The sequence below is a fragment of the Saimiri boliviensis genome, chromosome X (genome assembly GCF_048565385.1).
Source record: "Saimiri boliviensis isolate mSaiBol1 chromosome X, mSaiBol1.pri, whole genome shotgun sequence".
Taxonomy (NCBI): domain Eukaryota; kingdom Metazoa; phylum Chordata; class Mammalia; order Primates; family Cebidae; genus Saimiri; species Saimiri boliviensis.
Window position 1 is genome coordinate 38047953 of NC_133470.1, and position 17048 is coordinate 38065000.

At 43.3% G+C, this 17048-nt stretch overlaps 1 protein-coding gene across 13 annotated transcripts in view; it reads right to left on the reverse strand.

Annotated features, from left to right (window-relative positions):
* Positions 1-4113: 4113 nt before the first annotated feature.
* CASK (calcium/calmodulin dependent serine protein kinase) overlaps positions 4114-17048 on the reverse strand; it is a 410801-nt gene continuing 397866 nt past the window's right edge. For all 13 annotated transcript variants that reach the window (XM_074392261.1, XM_074392262.1, XM_074392260.1 and 10 more), the window contains 2 exons: positions 13052-13135; positions 4114-9731 (listed from right to left, as the gene is read on the reverse strand). In XM_074392261.1, coding sequence (XP_074248362.1) covers positions 9555-9731; positions 13052-13135 — 261 coding nt within the window. In that variant the 3' untranslated portion in view covers positions 4114-9554. The remainder of the gene's footprint in view (positions 9732-13051; positions 13136-17048) is intronic.

The following is a 17048-nucleotide window of genomic DNA, read 5'->3' on the forward strand; positions in this document are numbered from 1 at the left end:
ATAGTAGCACTTTGGGAGTCTGAGGCTGGCAGATTACTTGAGCCCAGGAGTTTGAGACCAGCCTGGGCAACATGGCAGAACCTCGTCTCTATAAAAACAAAATACAAAAATTAGCCAGGCATGGTGGTGCCTGTAGTCTCAGCTACATGGGGTGATGAAGTGGAAGGATCCCTTCAGCCCAAGTTTCAGGCTGCAGTGAGCTGTGATCGTAACACTGCACTGCAGCCTGGGTGACAGAGTAGGACCCTAAAAACATAAGTAATAAATAAAAGCAATGGTAAATAATTATGATGGAGGAGGTTATGTTATATAATAAAACAGAGTGTTATAAACTTCCTGAACTGTGTTAAAAATACGTATAGGGGCAGGCTGGGGGGCTGACATCTGTAATCCCAGCACTTTGGGAGGCCCAGGTGGGAGGACTGTTGAGACCCGCCTGGGTGACATATTGAAACCCCATCTCTACAAAAAATGCAGAAGTTGCTGGGCTTGGTGGCTCATGCCTGTATTTCCATTACTTTGGGAGGCTGAGGCGGGTGGATCAAGAGGTCAAGAGGTAGAGACTATCCTGGCCAACATGGTGAAACCCCGTCTATACTAAAAATACAAAAATTAGCTGGGCATGGTGGCACACGCCTGTAGTTACAACTACTCGGGAGGCTGAGACAGAAGAATCACTTGAACTTGGGAGGCAGAGGTTGCAGTTAGCTGAGATCGCACCACCGCACTCCAGCCTAGCAACAAAGTGAGGCTCCGTGTGAAAAAAAAAATTAAAAAAAATGCAAAAATTAGCTGTGGTGCATGTCTGTATTCCCAGCTACTTGAGAGGCTGGGATGGGAGGATCGCTTGAGTCTGGGAGGTCAAGGCTACAGTGACCTGCGATTATGCCACTCCACTCAAGCCTGGGAAACAGAGTGAGACCCTGTCTCAAAAACAACAAGAAAAAAAAATACAAGACACACACACACACACACACACACACACACGCACACTTAAATTAGCCTATAGCAGTTGGCTCTGCATAGCAGAATGTGGTTGAATCTACCTTTTTCTTCTTCATCCATATTTTCTAATGATTCTATGATCATATGTTAATTTTTAAATAATGACAATTTTAATGCATTTGTTGTGTCACTTCTAGGTGGATTATCTTGGCTCTGGGTTGAAACAGTTATTCTGTATATGTTAAGAATATTTCCTATCTTATTTTTAAGGGTTTTTTGGTTTGTTTTTAAATTAGAACTGGGTGTTGAATTTTGTCAAGTGAGATTTTTGTTTTGGCAGCTGCAAAGATGATCACGGTTTTCCTTGTTTCTTTTTTGTAACTGAGATATATTTTGCAGAAAACAAAATGCACAGATCCTAGGTGTTCAGTCTGATGTGTTTTGACCATTGTATACACCCATGCAACCGCCACTGAAAACAAGAAATGAACATTTCCACCACCCCCAGAAAGTTCTGGGGGAAATTCTGTGGTAAGTTGTTGATCTGTGTGGCTAAGTTGCTGCCACCTGCTTTGTACATGATCTCCATTCGGCCTCAGTTGAACATCCTGCAGGCCTGAAGCCACTTTTTTTTTGTTTTGAGATGGAGTTTCACTCATGTTACCCAGGCTGGAATGCAATGGCGCGATCTTGGCTCACTGCAACCTCCTCTTCCTGAGTTCAAGCAATTCTCCTGCCTTAGCCTCCCCAGTAGCTGGGATTACAGGCATGTGACACCATGCCCGGCTAATTTTTGTATTTTTAGTAGAGACGGGGTTTATCCATGTTGGTCAGGCTGGTCTCGAACTCCCAACCTCAGGTGATTGGCTTGCTTTGGCCTCCCAAAGTGCTGGAATTACAGGTGTGAGCCACCATGCCTGGCTTGAAGCCACTTTTGAGGTCCTAGCAGGCTGCCCTCTCTATCACTCTCAAGTTGTTCATCAGACCACTCTGGTGGCAGAAGGGAGCTAGATTCTCTGCAGGGCAAGTGGCCATGGAGAGGGGTTATAAAGCTGCCTTTGGAGGAGAGAAGAGGGCAACAGCAGTGGGTTGAAGCTTTTTGAGATCCTGCCAAATAATGCCTCTATGGCAAAAACATTTCTGGGCACCATCCCCTGAAAGGTTTAAAAAAATTTTTTTTTTTAGATGGAGTCTCACTCTGTCACCCAGGCTGGAGTGCGGTGGCACAATCTTGGCTCACTGTAACCTCCACTTCCCGGGTTCAAGTGATTCTCCTGCTTCAGCCTCCAGAGTAGCTGGGGATTACAGGCACCCGCCACCGTGCCCAGCTAATTTTTTTTTTTTTTTCCAAGATGGAGTCTCGCTCTGTTGCCAGGCTAAAGTGCAATGGTGTGATCTTGGCTCACTGTAACCTCTGCCTCCTGGGTATAAGCGATTCTCCTGCCTCGGCCTCCCAAGTAGGTGGGATTACAAGTGTGTGCCACCATGCCCAGCTAATTTTTCTATTTTTAGTAGAGACAGGGTTTCACCATGTTGGCCAGGATGGTCTCAATCTCCTGACCTCGTGATCCACCTGCCTTGGCCTCCCAAAGTGCCGGGATTACAGGTGTGAGCCACCGCGCCTGGCCAATTTTTGTATTTTTAGTAGAGATGGGGTTTCATCATTTTAGCCAGGCTGGTCTTGAACTCCTGATCTTGTGATTCACCCGCCTCAGCTTCCCAAAGTGCTGGGATTACAGGCAGGAACCACTGCAGCTGGCTTGAAAGGTAATGATGGGTGAGGAGAGTAGGGAATACATGTGGTGGGTGCAGTATTTCTGACACTGCCACAGCCATGGGATTTCATCTGCAGGCCTCATACCTTGTGTGTGTGCTCACTTGTTGATAAAGTCCCATACCACTTTCTGGAACATTCTTTCCCAGAGCATCCCTTCATTTAGTGGCTGGGTTGCCCACTTGCACTACAGCATTGACCTTTTATGGGGCTTGCTACCCTCAGTGACCTTGAACCTTACTACCTTGCACCAATCTCATTGCATTCCTTTTGGTGATCATCACTGTCAGTTGTGGCAGTTCATGGACTAATACCTAGTGTTATTTCTTCAGCTTATGATGTTAAATCAAACTTGGCAAAAACACAGAAAGACATGTTTATGTTTTCTACCAGCTTAACACGGCCATGTTGGATGTGTTTTAAACACCATGAAGTTCAAAAAATGAGCTTAATGGTAGCATTTTGCTTTCTGTCCTCTGTATATCTAGGGTAAGAAGTCTGTACAAAGGTAACTTGGAATTTTCCCAACTAAAAGGCCAGGGGCTCAAATTTTGGGTCTGAATGTGGCCTAGACTCTTCTATACAATTTTTGTAGCGTGATGTTTACTTGAGGAAAGCAAATAATCACTGCTAGTTTATGTTTCCTTCCTATGGGTCTTCTGAAAGTGAGGCAGGTAAGCTCATTCAGGCCTGGGCTCTTTCTGGGGTGTGTGTGACACATACAAGTGTTGCCTCTGAAGCTACCATGGTTCCTTGCTTGGGCAAAGTGTAAGGCAAAGGCAGGGAAGGAATCGTGCGTAAAGCAGGTTAGTGAGGCACGGCAGGAAGCACGTCCCAGACTCCAGCCAGATACCAAATCAAACCATGAAATCACAAAGGCACTGGGCGGAGCGGCAGTCCTGGAGCAGGCTTCCTCCCACGGCTCTTGATGCAAATGTCAACCAAGGGCCACGTTTTCCATGTTGCGGTGCCTACACCACAGAAATCAATTTAGACTTCTATTTCTAGGAGATGACTTTTTCTTTTCTTTTTTCTTTCTTTCTTTCTTTCTTTTTTTTTTTTTTTAAAGATGAAGCTACTTTAAGCCTGCATCCAAATGCAATCAGCTGAGCTGGAACCGCTCACAGGATGCCATCTGTTAACAGCCATGGCTGAAGACTGAAACCTCCAGGATGGACACCAGGAGCCTGGGTCGTGCTCCTCTACAGGGGCAGGAGCTGCCCTTCTGCAACACCCCCACCCCACCCCACCCCACCCATTTCGGAAAGGTGTCTGAGGCCTAACCGTGTGGATGAACTCTGCAGGGGCCTTTAGAAATCGGGCCATCCCTCTTCCTTTAACCCTCTGTTGTTTGTCCCCAAGCTGTTTGGCCTGCAATCTGAGGAGACAACTGATTTTTCATGTTTTATACATTTTATTCATACATTTCTCCAACTTTGAAATGACAAAAGCCCAATTCTATGGTTTCCCATTACACAGCATCCTACAGGTATGTATATTCTACAAAGAATACTATGGAGTTTCTCTTCTTCCCCTGTCACACAAGATAACTGATTAGGGTTTCATCGACTTGTACTGTGCCGGCAGCGCACCAGCATTCTGGTTGTTCCGGCGACAGGGCAAAGGGATCAGGATGGGAGGGCGTGTGCTAAGGCATGTAAATAGATACAGACAGAGAGAAAGAAAAGCAGGACATTTACAAAGAATCCAAACCTTTCCAATCCCTTCAGCTCCTGGGTGTTGAGGGACACCTCCTGCACAAACGCTCTTGCAAGCTAAGGCTCTGCTGTACCCTGCAAATACTTAAAATTGGATACGGTGAAATATACAACAACCATTAACATCTCTCTCTTTTTATCACTGAGACAATACTTCAACACCTTTTATAAAAAGGCAATAATACATACAGAAAAAAGAACACGTTGGCAAAACTTTATGCAAAACCACCCCAGAACTGAGTTTGAATGGCGACACGCCTACACTGCAATTAAACACGATACTCGGGTCTCAGCATGTGAGGGTTGTGCGGCCCTCACATCAGTCACGCTGCCTGCTGCACCCGGCAGCCGCCCACCTTGCCTGCACAGATGACATTCCGGGAAATAGCTAAGACTGGAAATCAATTCCCCCAATTCTTGGTCTCTTCCAAATAAAAAAAATAGAGGGAGCCATTCACTGTGGAGGAATGCCTATTTCTGTTCCCAAGGACAACTCCCACTACAGAGGTTATACTTCCTCTGGGTCCAGAGATGGTCACTCCTAAGCCTCTATCAATAAGAACACTGGCATGTTCCCTCAGTCACACACCAGAGAGAATGGAGTGAACACATAAGCAGTAGCTAAATTCTGAGCTTCTGAGCATCGCAGAGATGGAGTTGTGCCTGGGGCCAGAAAGGAGGTCTCCTGTATGGCAACAACATCTCTTTCCATTTTCTTTTGCTCGGTCCATTTGCACAGGTTCAAGGGAGTTGATGGAGGGTCAGATGAGAGGTGGTGGGAGCTCAGGATTTTCTATCCACACAAAGAGCTAAGACTTGGGAGTGCTGGCCCCAGAGATGGTCCAGCCCTCTTTCTACTTCTGTTTCTGTGGGCCGTGTCTGCCCACCTGCTGCACAAAGCAAAGCAGGGGAAAGACCGGATGGCAAAATGGTAATGAACATCCTCTTCTTCTCCTTTTTCCCCCACTTCCTGGATGTATGTGACAGCTAAACCTCCCCCACTAAGCTGGAAAATCCGAGACTCCCCATAGCTCCAAGTTTAAGGTAAACTGATGTGTGTGTGCTTGGGCAAAGCCAATCAGGCCATGAACCTGGAGTGGAGTCCTCTATCCAGAGATTCCAAACAGAGAGGGAAATCTTATTTCTAAAGGAGTAAAAAAATGAAAAGCTCTGGCAAGTGAGATGATTTGTGATTAAAGCTTGTAGCCTTTCTGTAAGCTGCAGTGAGAAGGAAAGCATCTTTTAATAGAAGAATTAATTACAGGTGCAGAACAAGAGCACTGCGCTCAGGTACCTTTAACCTATTACAGGCCATAATTGCTGTCAGTATTGTAAGCCCTAGTCAAGAGAATGGAATAAGGAGGCTGTGTTCAGTTCTGAAAAAAAGAGAAACAAGAAACACACACGAGTTTGATAACAGGAACCAAGAAGGAGGAAGAATGAGGACAGCACGGAGATTGGTTTCGGAATGCCGATTCCAAGGTGCGTGCTCCTCTTTCCCAGGAGACAATGTGGGAGGCATTTCTATTAAGAATTTGTTAATCAAGCAGTTTTCTTGGTAGCTTTAGCAACACATTCTCTTTGCCTCAAGTTAAGAAACTGGCCTGAAATGGGGAAAAAAAAAAAAAAAAAAAAGGACATGACATCAGTGGGGGACAAAAGAGAGTTGGCTTTGAGCTGCCTTGTTTTTCAGGGGCAGTTCTCACTCTGGGAATCTTCCTGGAGGGTGGCTTGAATGACTAAACTTTTTCAAGAAATAAACTCGAAGCCTTAATAAAGAGACAAATATAAGTGATTTAAAAACAAAAGAACTCTGCAGTGATCAGATCAAAGGCTGTAAAAAGATAATAGTAGCTGCAGCCCAGGCCTGCCTGGAGCACAGAGAAACGCTTGGCCCACTGGCTGGCTCCAGCAGCCTGAGAAGGAACAGGAACACCTCCTGCATTTCTCTTGCAGTGGAGGACTTTGTGACATCTTTAGATATTCCGCCACCAATAGGATGGGCTGGGAGGATGCCTTCTGAATGCAAATACCAAGAAGTAGGTCAACCATTTCTTTTCCTCTCTGAGCAAATATTTTAAATCATCTCACCTGACAAGAGATACATTTAGCATTTTAAAAGGCTACAATGTTATCTTGACACTGGGAAACTTCCAGATGAATTAAATTGAGCGACATTTCCCTTTTTAGCTAAAATGGGATATGCTTCATGTGCAAAGTACTGCCTTGTGATTGGAAAATCAGGACATTTTGCCTTTTTAACAAAGAATTCAACATATAAAAACTCTCCCTTTCTTGCTGTGGGGAATGGGGTTGGGTGGGGGAGAGAACCTTCAAAATATGGCTCTCCAATACTTCAACTGACCACTAGTAAGATTTAGTACTCTAATCATTCGCTCTGGTCTTTAAAAGGAAAAAAAACCAAAGGTTCTGCTGATGGCATGGAAGCAGTAAAGAAGCTTTTAGCAATTTTCTCTGATTGCTTAGTGGACAATTGTAATGTAGCAGTAAGTGGCAGTAGCAGCAGCAATGTACTGAAATTACTCTAAATTCAGAAATTTACATATATGCAGCTAGGTCATAAAGACACTGCTTTAGAGAAGACATGTATTAGTGGAATGGAACAGATAACCTCTTTGAGAAGTCAATGAGTTCTTGATGCAGGAATTTCACTGTCCAAATGATGGCAAGAACGATGCCTACCTGTGTGCTTCTCAGAGGACTTATAAAGCCACTGAGAAGAGGACGAATGCTACAGTGCCTGTGAATTCTAGGGCCACAGACATTTAAGTTGGCATTGCTTTTCTCCTCCTCTGCTTAATCTACCTTTATAGACACGGCAGATAGCTCAAGACAGGCATCATCAGCATCTCTGGAGATATGGGCTCAAAGGGCAAGTGGGGGCGTGGGGGTTTCCACTAGAGGAAGGGAAGTTTCTGTTTCCCATGTGTTAGTTGTATTTGTCTTTGTGCTTCACCAGAAAAGAGGTAGAACAGGCATCTTCATATTAGTGAACCCGAATTGTGGTCAGTACCATACCAGGAATGACTGTCTGGCCTTGGCATCGATCAGATTTGAATCAGTCCCTAACACAGCCCTAACCAACTCTTCTCTCTCCATCTAGGGTGAGACCACTGTTGAGCTTGTTTCTGGTTTGGTGGCTTGGTCACCCCACTGTGGGCCCCAAACAGAAGTAGTTCACTCAATACCTTGTTTGTAAGTTGCAGACTCATCTGGTCACTGACAAAGAACAACATCAGAAAAAAAATCGCCATCGTTTCATAATAGGTGGTGGGTTGGTGGGGGTGGGGTAGTGTGTTGACAATGTAAAAGAAGTATACTAATGCCTTCTCTGTTTGGTCCTTTAAGAGGAGCTGTTCAGCTCAGAACACACCCTGCACATCCTGCCAAGGCACAAAGTGACAAGGCCATCTAACCTACAGGAAGCAAAAAATGATGGTATGTTTTCAAGGATCACAGGTTAATATAAGCACTTTACACCCTCACATGCTAATGAAAAACATTCTACTGACCTCTGGCAAAGAGTCTGAGAACCCCCAGCCTGAATCTCCTGTATTAGAAGAATGTGACTTCATGGAAAGGTTATGAAATGGTTAATGTCTCTAACGCAACAAGGACAGATGATTCCCCTGTGCCAAGGGATACAGCAAGAGGAAGGAGAGACCACAGGTGGCCTCCAGTACACCCGTGGCCCTCGGGTGCATGGCTCTGTGCGAGTCAGATGTGGTCCAGCTGTGCTCTGGCAGGCTACACTGTCGTCCTGCCAACTGATACTCACTCCTGGGCCTTCAATGGTTCGATGAGCATCTAATGAATTATACAATTGAAAAGATTATCAGCTTGGAAACCTGACGAAATCTATAACGAAATGAAGGACCCAAAGGCATTTAATTATTGAACACATAAAAGGAAGTATATTTTAAAAAAAATTGGTTAAACTGTCCTGTTAGTTATCATTTTGAAGGAATTTACAGGGCTGTTATAGATTATTCTGTTGGAATATTTCAGTTTATGGCAAATGCCTAAACTGGTTTCTTCATTGCACAGTATTTTCTCTTAAAATGGGTGCTTTAAAACAATTACATACAGATTAAAAATCCTCATTTCTTTGCTTAATTAAAACATTAATACTCTTAGACAACACAGATCTGAAATGGTGAAACCAGCAATTCCCCCCCCCACCTTACAACAAATTAAACTGAGACAAAATTACAAACACATTTCACTACATGATTATTATTAATAAAAATCAGTTTCTTTTTTTGTTATAAAGTTGCCCAAAATGCAAGGGATGTGCATAGGTTTACAACTTAGTCATAATAGCATTTTATTCTTATTCCCCTGGGTGTGCCCCATGAACGGAATGTAGAATGTACTTTGCTGTAGATTACAGATTGTTTTGTCCAACACAGACACACCGACAGCATAAACGCTCGCGACTGTCCACATGCATTAAGAGTCAAGACCCAACTTCAAATCTCTAAAAGGTTTACAGGGTGCTTCAAAGAGACAGTATCACATTATCTGGATGTTACATAAAGGACTTAAAAAAAAAATACTATTCTAAAAAAAAAAAGAGAGAAAAAAGGCCTTTAAAAATTTATGACTGTTTTGTAATCACTACACTAATTATTTCAAATAAATAAAGGAAAGAAAGATATTCCAATCCATAAAATCAGACTCTAAAAAGAATGTAGTGTTCCACCCCCAGTCAAGGTAACAGAATCATTGTTTATTATTATTAAAATAGATTATAGAAAGCAGCATCTATTTTGTGCAGTTTTTAGGGGCCTTGGAAATAAAAAGCTATGATTTCCAAAAATATAACATTCCAAAGGATTGAATAATACATACATTTAAAGATACATTTTATTAAAGTTTAGGAGAACTGATTAAAAAAGATACTGTCTCTTTAAATTAGTGTGTAATTGTTTTTCTCCTCCTATCTATTTGGACATGACAATAATTATAAATGTAGGTCACACTACAACTAGGTAGTCTCTAGGGACCATGACCTGCTGACACAAGGCCGATAACAAAGAGGCTTTTCCATGTATGAGGTGCTCCCAGTTATGCTCAGATATCTGGGGAGAGGCCTAATAGACCCAGGAGACAGGGACCCACTGTGGGGCTGTGCACACGAGCTCAACAGCTTCCTCCAGATGTCTGATTGTCTCATCAATTTCATTGTTGATAATTGTGAGATCGAAGTAGTGTGCATATGTTCTCTGTAAGATGTCAGACTCCTTCTGCAGACGCTGAAGAGATTCATCCTAAATGGTGATGAGATGGAGGTAGGGGTGGGCATGAGAGGAGGGAAAAGTAAACAGAAGAGAGAAATCAGTTGGATTTGTTCTCTTTTCACATTTCTGTTCATCCCAGTGTCAGAAACAGTCAAGGCCAGACCCTGACATGCCATATTCCGGCACCAGGCCAAGTCCGCTCCATGACAGAGGAGACAATGATTGCTCAACATGCAACAGAGGGTCCATGACAAAGCAGATGAGCCAGAGAAAACAGACACTCTTCAGGAAACATGCCACCCCCACTCAGGCCTAGCTGTGCCTGTCTCCAGAGTCAGGAGGCGTAGGGCCATGCCAGGTGTGGGTTACCAGTGGCTACGGTGGCCCAAACAGGCCTGCAGGAAGCCCCCAGCTCTAGCCTCAAGCCGCTCTCCCAACTGGCAGGAGGGCTACAGTGGCAAGGCTGCAACTCTTTACCGGCCTCCCCTTGGTCCTCCACACTCACGGGAGCCAGGCCTCAGGGCCCAGCTGTGTTTGCATCAATAAGTCCCTGCCCTTGGATGGCAAATTAAGTTGTATTTTTTCCTCTTCTACTTAAAGGTTCCACATGTTCCAGGAATTCAATTACATATAATGGCCCTCACTCAATAGCAGCTGATGCCAGAGGCAAACGCTCTTTAAATGTTACAAATAATGGCTGAAATAAGGCTGTTTCTCCAATAAACAGCACCTGGCATCTGATGAACCCCCTTAAATTGGTCTACATTAGAAATGGCTAGACAAATGTCACTGTTTTAGGTCCTTATATCTCTTATGAAGAAAACTTATCGAAGAGAAGCTACTGAACTCTAGGGAGGTTTGCTGCAACAAAGGATGTTCCCTAAACTACAGGTTGTCACAGATTTTAACTCTTGCATGAGGGACCCAACAGTAGGAGGGAGTTTAGCGTCCAGCTTTGTCATGCAAGTATAGCTTCCGCTACAGACTGGAAGTTCTTTCAAGACAGGGTCTCTTTACGAGCCACCAGAAAGAAGTCTGCCTCTACATTTTCATGAGTCAAATTTGTCATGCTGAACTCCCAAAGGGCAACTTCAACCTTGACACTAGGGAACTTTGTGAGTGAAATTAACCACCCCCACCTGCCATACACTAGGTGGGTGAACTCTTGGACTGAGTCTTAAATATCTATAGAGATAATGAAATACCTCTTTATTTGATTAGTGGCTCTCTCCTCAGCTAGGACGTAAACTTGTCTTGTGTGCCCTGTAGTTGCTGTGCCCCAGTATTAGGCATAGGGCCTTACACATAGTAAGTACTTAATAAATGCTGTCAAAAGAACAAGCACTTGTCTGACTAGTGCCAGTCATTACTGGGTTTTACAAGTATTAAATCTAAAATCAACAGACTGAGCAATTCTTCTAGGAAATGGGGGTCCCAGGTGACAGAGACAGATCTCCAGAGAAATAAAATATGCGGTATCTTCAAGGACATAGGAGCTGCAGTGCCCAGTACTGGCTTAGGGCCCCTCCCCTCCTCTTCTCTAAGGCCCCTGTTACTGGCAAGAAACTCTTCCTGATGAGGCTGCTGGGAGGTCCAGGCAAGCCTCAGCTCTTTGGGTACAGCTCTCAAAAAAGGGGACTAGAAGTGAGATACAGAGACTTGCTTGATTCTATCCTGGCACTGCAGTGGGCATGTGCAGACACCACAGCAGACAGGAGCTCAATCTTTTCTCTCAGGACACTCTGAACCGAGAATGTCCTATCTGTTTTGTCCTCTTTTACATGCATTTCAAAGCAGGACAGGGGATGCTTTGAATGTTAGTGTTAAGAACTACAGTGTCGATAAGACCCCAGTTAATCATCACTTTCTAGTTCTGCTCGCACTTAAAAAGCATAGTATTTTCACTGTGGCTTTACTTTATAATCAACACAATGCAAAAAACACCATTTTAGCAAACGTGCATTCACCCAAAGACAGGAGTGCTTCCTACCAGGATGAAAAGGAACAATTTCTACAGCATCACTCTCTGGCACAGGGGATTCTATTTGAATATATAGTCCTGAGCTTCAAAAACCACTAGCAGAGTTTATGATTTGCTCAGCAAGCTGGGCTGATGAAAATATCCAAGAAAATTTATGGCTGAAAGTATCACATTTTTAATGTAGGTCTCTTTACAGAAAAATAAAGCTCCCTCTTAAGAATCTTTTAAGATGAAGCTATATTTGTCAGTCTCTTCCTCGACAACAGCTTGTCTGTGTGCTTGACTCACACGTGAGCAGGGTTTAACTCAGTGAAAACAAAATGCCTTTATTCTAACAGCAAAAGCAAGGATTTGTGGGAACAAAATGTCTACATTCTAAATCTATTAAAAGAAACAAGGCTGTATTTCACCACCTCCTAGCTGGTACTTACAGGCAATTTTCTGCACCATTTTGGCAGCTATGGAAAATTAGTAAAAGGGTAGGAAAACAGGCAAAACAAAAACAAAGATGATGATTCAAGAAAAATACATGGCAACCAAAGGATAAAAGCTAACCACAATGTGGAGTTTCAAACATGTTTGTGTATTAAATAAGAAGGGAAAGTAGAATTTTACAAAGGAATATACCTCTTGCAGATGAAATAACAAAAACATAATGACGGAAAATATGAGTAAGACAGGTAAATCTAAATCCTGAATCTTCCTTAAAGGTACACAAAGGGAAAATTTGCAAGCCATGATTTAACTAGATTTTATAAGGTTGGATGAGTTTAGGCCAGTGCTGATTGAACAGAGTCAAGAGTCCTCTGATGATTTCTTGAAGCTGTGAAAGCAATGGTCTTCAGGATACCTTTGTGTAAGAGTCTCCTCTTAACTAAGGAACCTACAGCAGACAGGTACTGCTACACTTACCAGACACATGATAACTACCCTGTGATCTGCTCAGCAATGGAAAATCTTCTAAGTTGGCAGCCAACTCTCATGAGCACCATCTCTGTGGCAGTATCTGACTTGAGTTGGCTGGATAGTGGACAGAGCTCATTTCTAGGTTTGGTAGTCTCCAGGGGCCTGGAGAGAAATTCTGCAAAGGTTCCACTCCAGGGGCTGCACAATCCCTATCACGAGAGGGAGTGGGTTGGCAGCCTGGGACGCCTCGGTTAACAAGGTAGTTCCTGTGGGAGTGAGGGGGTTTGTCCTCAGATTTTAGAAGTCAACTTCCTGATAAGGCTGTCTCATGTACCATTCTATTCCACATCGCATTTCATCAGAGCAGCCTTGCTGCAAATGTAGACTGACACACTTCCGACTGTGCTGGGGACTAAGGCTTGATCCTTACAGTTTATTTGGGGAAAAACAGATTGATTCTTACCTCATTTAAACCTGGAGTAATAGTTGGGGCAGCAATGAAAACAACAAAAGGAGCAAACTCTGCAGTTCTCAGGACCTTCAGTGCCTGTGTTAAGAAAAAAAAAAAAAATCCCAACTTAAAAGAAGAAATAACTAATGTAACTTTCAAATGAATCTATAAAAATTTTTATACAACTGAAAATTTCAAGCCCTCCATTCAAATTTTTGGCAAGGTATTAATAAATTTACCAATTTTATACATAACGTATATTACTTTTTTGTTCTAAAGAATGGACAGTAGCCATCAGAAAAGTTGACAAACTGGATATTTTTCTTATGACTCCTGAATCAATCTATTTTTCTTCATAAAAGTTAACACTGATTATGTTGGTTAATGTTCATTTAAACCTGGTTATTAGTTGTAACCTGAATTTTTATCAACAGATTTAAGGGGAGACTCAGACCTGCAGGCTGGTTTTACCACTTATCTGGAGGCCGCACCCTCACATTTCAAATTTCAAATTGCTAGCCAAGGATTGTAGCAAATCCGGCCACTGTAACTGTATGTTGCTCTGCAGAAAGGACCCCTGGGACTCCTGGGGAAGTGGGTAACCTTGCCCAGGGCTGGAGTTAGGAGCCCTAACTAAGACTTTGTGTCTTAGTCTTGTCACTAAAGACACTGTATGGCTGTGGGCAATGTGTAGGCCTATGAGAAAATGCTGCACTCAAAAGAGAAGGGCCTCTGAGATTCCTTTCAGTTCCTTTCCAAGGCATTGAAAATCTCTAACTGCAAGCTACTAGTTTGCATAGATATACTGCAACGCTGACGCTGCGGAGTTGGTTCTGCTAAGGGATTACTGTTTCAGTTCTTCCCCAGGAGGATATGATTATCTTGGAGGTTACAAACTCCCTTCCAAGGAACAAAACCCAACACATACAGGTACCCAATTCACAAGTGACTGATGTGTAATTAATTCATATGCACTGGGGTAAACATCTTGCTGTCCTTTACACAAGAATCTAACTATCCTGTTCCCCACATATTTTGCTTTCTAAATGGTCTTTAAATTTGCTTGTTTTGCACTATTCCTATTGCTCCATCTTTTGCCTGGTTTATTTTAATAGCAATTAGACTGGTCGCCCTGCCTCTGGTTTTGCTGCTTCCCAATCTATACTCCACCCTGCTACTGGAATGATCTTTCTGAAATGCAAATTCCATGGCTCCCCTGCTTAGATATTCATCAACAGCTCCTTCTTGGCCTCAGAATAAAATGTATACTCCTCAGCACGAATGTCACATCTCTTGCACAAGCATGCCCGTGCTTAACCTCTTCAGCCTCTCTCTCTGCCTCTTTGCCTCCATGGCCCAGCCTTCCTGAACTACTTCCAGTTCCAGAAAGGGCCAGACTCTCTCTGGCCTCCTGGCCTTTTGACTTTCACTCCCTCTGCCTGGACATCCTATCCTCTCTTCCCCTTCCCTACTTGCCCTTTTGCTTGGCTGAGTAATCCTTCAGAACTCAGTACTGATGCTCTTTTCTCTGGGAAGTCCTTTCCCATGTGCTCCTGAAGTACGCATCACATGGGAAACCCAAGACCCCAGGGACTAGTGAGTACCCTCCTTGAGGGCAGGGACTGTGTCTCGTTCAGCTGTCTCACTCATGCCCAATATGGCACCCAGCATAAACTGCCTTTATGAAAAAATTAAAATGTATAAATAGATATAATTTGCACAGAATTTATCTTGTCTTTTGAGGCAGGTTCATGTATAGAGCATTCTACTCTCTTGGCTGAAGGGACTCTCTTAGCCTCTTTGTGTATATAGGCATATAAGAGACAAATCTGACATTCACGGTTCTTTATTTTTTTAGTGCAAGGTTAGCTTTCACTAGGATTGTATTTCAGAATTTTAGTCACAGAGGATCTTCTTGTGGGTTAAGGGAGACTGGTACATTGTATTTATCCATCAAAGTTCTTTAATTCTTAAAGTCTTAGGCTCTGATTCCTCTTGTAAGAAAGCTCTCCAAGCTTGCATAATTTTTGAAAGAGGTAACTGGCAATTTCTTTGCCAATCCTTTTGTGACTGAAGACTTTAGCAAGGAACAAACATTATGATGAAGTCCATATATAGCTCAAGTGAGCTAACAGGGATCTTCACTTAGAAATATCCTTTATGTCAGTATTATCTTTGGCATTTTTTCCTTCCTTCCTATGCTCATAGGTCAGGTGAATACACGGTCAGCTGAGACAAGGTTTTCTCATCACCCCTACCCATTGTCACACACATATGACCATCCCAAGGACTGCTTCTGGGCAACTGAGATGGGAAAAAGTACTATCTAATTCTATCCCTGAAGCTACTCGAAGCGCTAGATGGAAGTCCACATAGCCTGAATGCTGAACAGAACACACAGATGAAGTAGAGAATGACACTCTGGGCATGAAATGTTTTTTTTCTCCACTCAGTGGCCCAGCCTGACAGCTACCCAATCCTTCTAATGTTTTCCATTCCAGCTCTCACATTACAATAGCAGAAAACAAACTGCTTGGAAAACATTAAGTTTCGCTTCCTGCAGGTTACCCATCTCTGTACTCATTCACACCCTTGGTCTATATCCATAGACTGCACTTACTGCATAAAACCATCAATGGTGGCCATGTTCCTCACATTGCCAAATGCCTCTTATGTCTAAGAATCAGGTTATATTCCTTGATTTCCTTTTTTCTCTCTGGTTGTCAGGAATTTCAGAGCCAAATTTAACATTATCACAGTAACTAAAGTAGCCCCGTGGTTAGCATATTTGGCTTCTCCTCCTTTTTGTGGCTTTTTCTATTTCTATATTTTATTATTATACTTTCAAAAATTCTAAGATGCCTCAAATCCTGAATAAGATTTTCCTGTCTAGTCAGCCTCATATTTTCAGCAGAGTCACGTTTCCTCACTTGTTCTTGAAGGTCTCTGTGCCATACTCTGCACTACTTCTGTGTCTCAAGTGGGTGCCACTTTTGGTGCTGTGGCAGCCTGGCTGAGGTTCACAGTTACTTCAGGGACAGGAAATGGAATTGCTCACAAGGAGGATTACCCTCTCTCAGGCAGTTAATAGGTGACTTAAAGATGAACTCTAGGCCGGGCGCGGTGGCTCAAGCCTGTAATCCTAGCACTTTGGGAGGCCGAGGCGAGTGGATCACCAGGTCAGGTGTTCGAGACCATCCTGGTCAACATGGTGAAACCCCGCCTCTACTAAAAATACAAAAAATGAGCTGGGCATGGTGGCGTGTGCCTGTAATCCCAGCTACTCAGGAGGCTGAGGCAGGAGAATTGCCTGAACCCAGGAGGCGGAGGTTGCGGTGAGCGGAGATTGCGCCATTGCACTCCAGCCTGGGTAATAAGAGCGAAACTCTGTCTCAAAAAAAAAAAAAAAAAAAAAAAAAAGATGAACTCTAAACTCTCTCCCTTTCTGATTCAGAATGAGGCACAAATTTTTAAATGTATGTGGGCAAATATTTCTCTCCAAATCTCCCTGGGATTCAGAGAGAGGGACAGAGAGAGAGAGACAGAGAGGGAGGGAGGGAGAGAGGGAGGGGGAGGGGGGGAGGGGGAGAGAGAGAGAGAGAGAGAGAGAGAGAATGAGAGAGAAAAGAGGGACAGATATGGACAGGGAGAGAGTGTACTCTAGAAAGATCTCTGAAAGCATACTAGATTCAGATAGTCAAAGTAACATTAATCTAACATTTGTGGAGATAAATGGATTCTATGGCTCAGCTATGGCTAACCTCAGGTTATCATCCTAAAGGAATAGAAACTCATTTGACCCAAGTGTATAAGATGCAGATATCTATTCTGATTTGCAAACTTAAAAGGCACGTGGGGCAAGCATCTGAGTCATTTTGTACACAAATCTAAGGGTTTAGGAAGAGTGCAGTGACCCAAACCCATCTCTAGAGAGCTAACTGATTTTACAAAATAGTCTCTGCTTGAGAACCTGGTTCTTGTTTTAAAGTACAGATTACTAACAAGACTG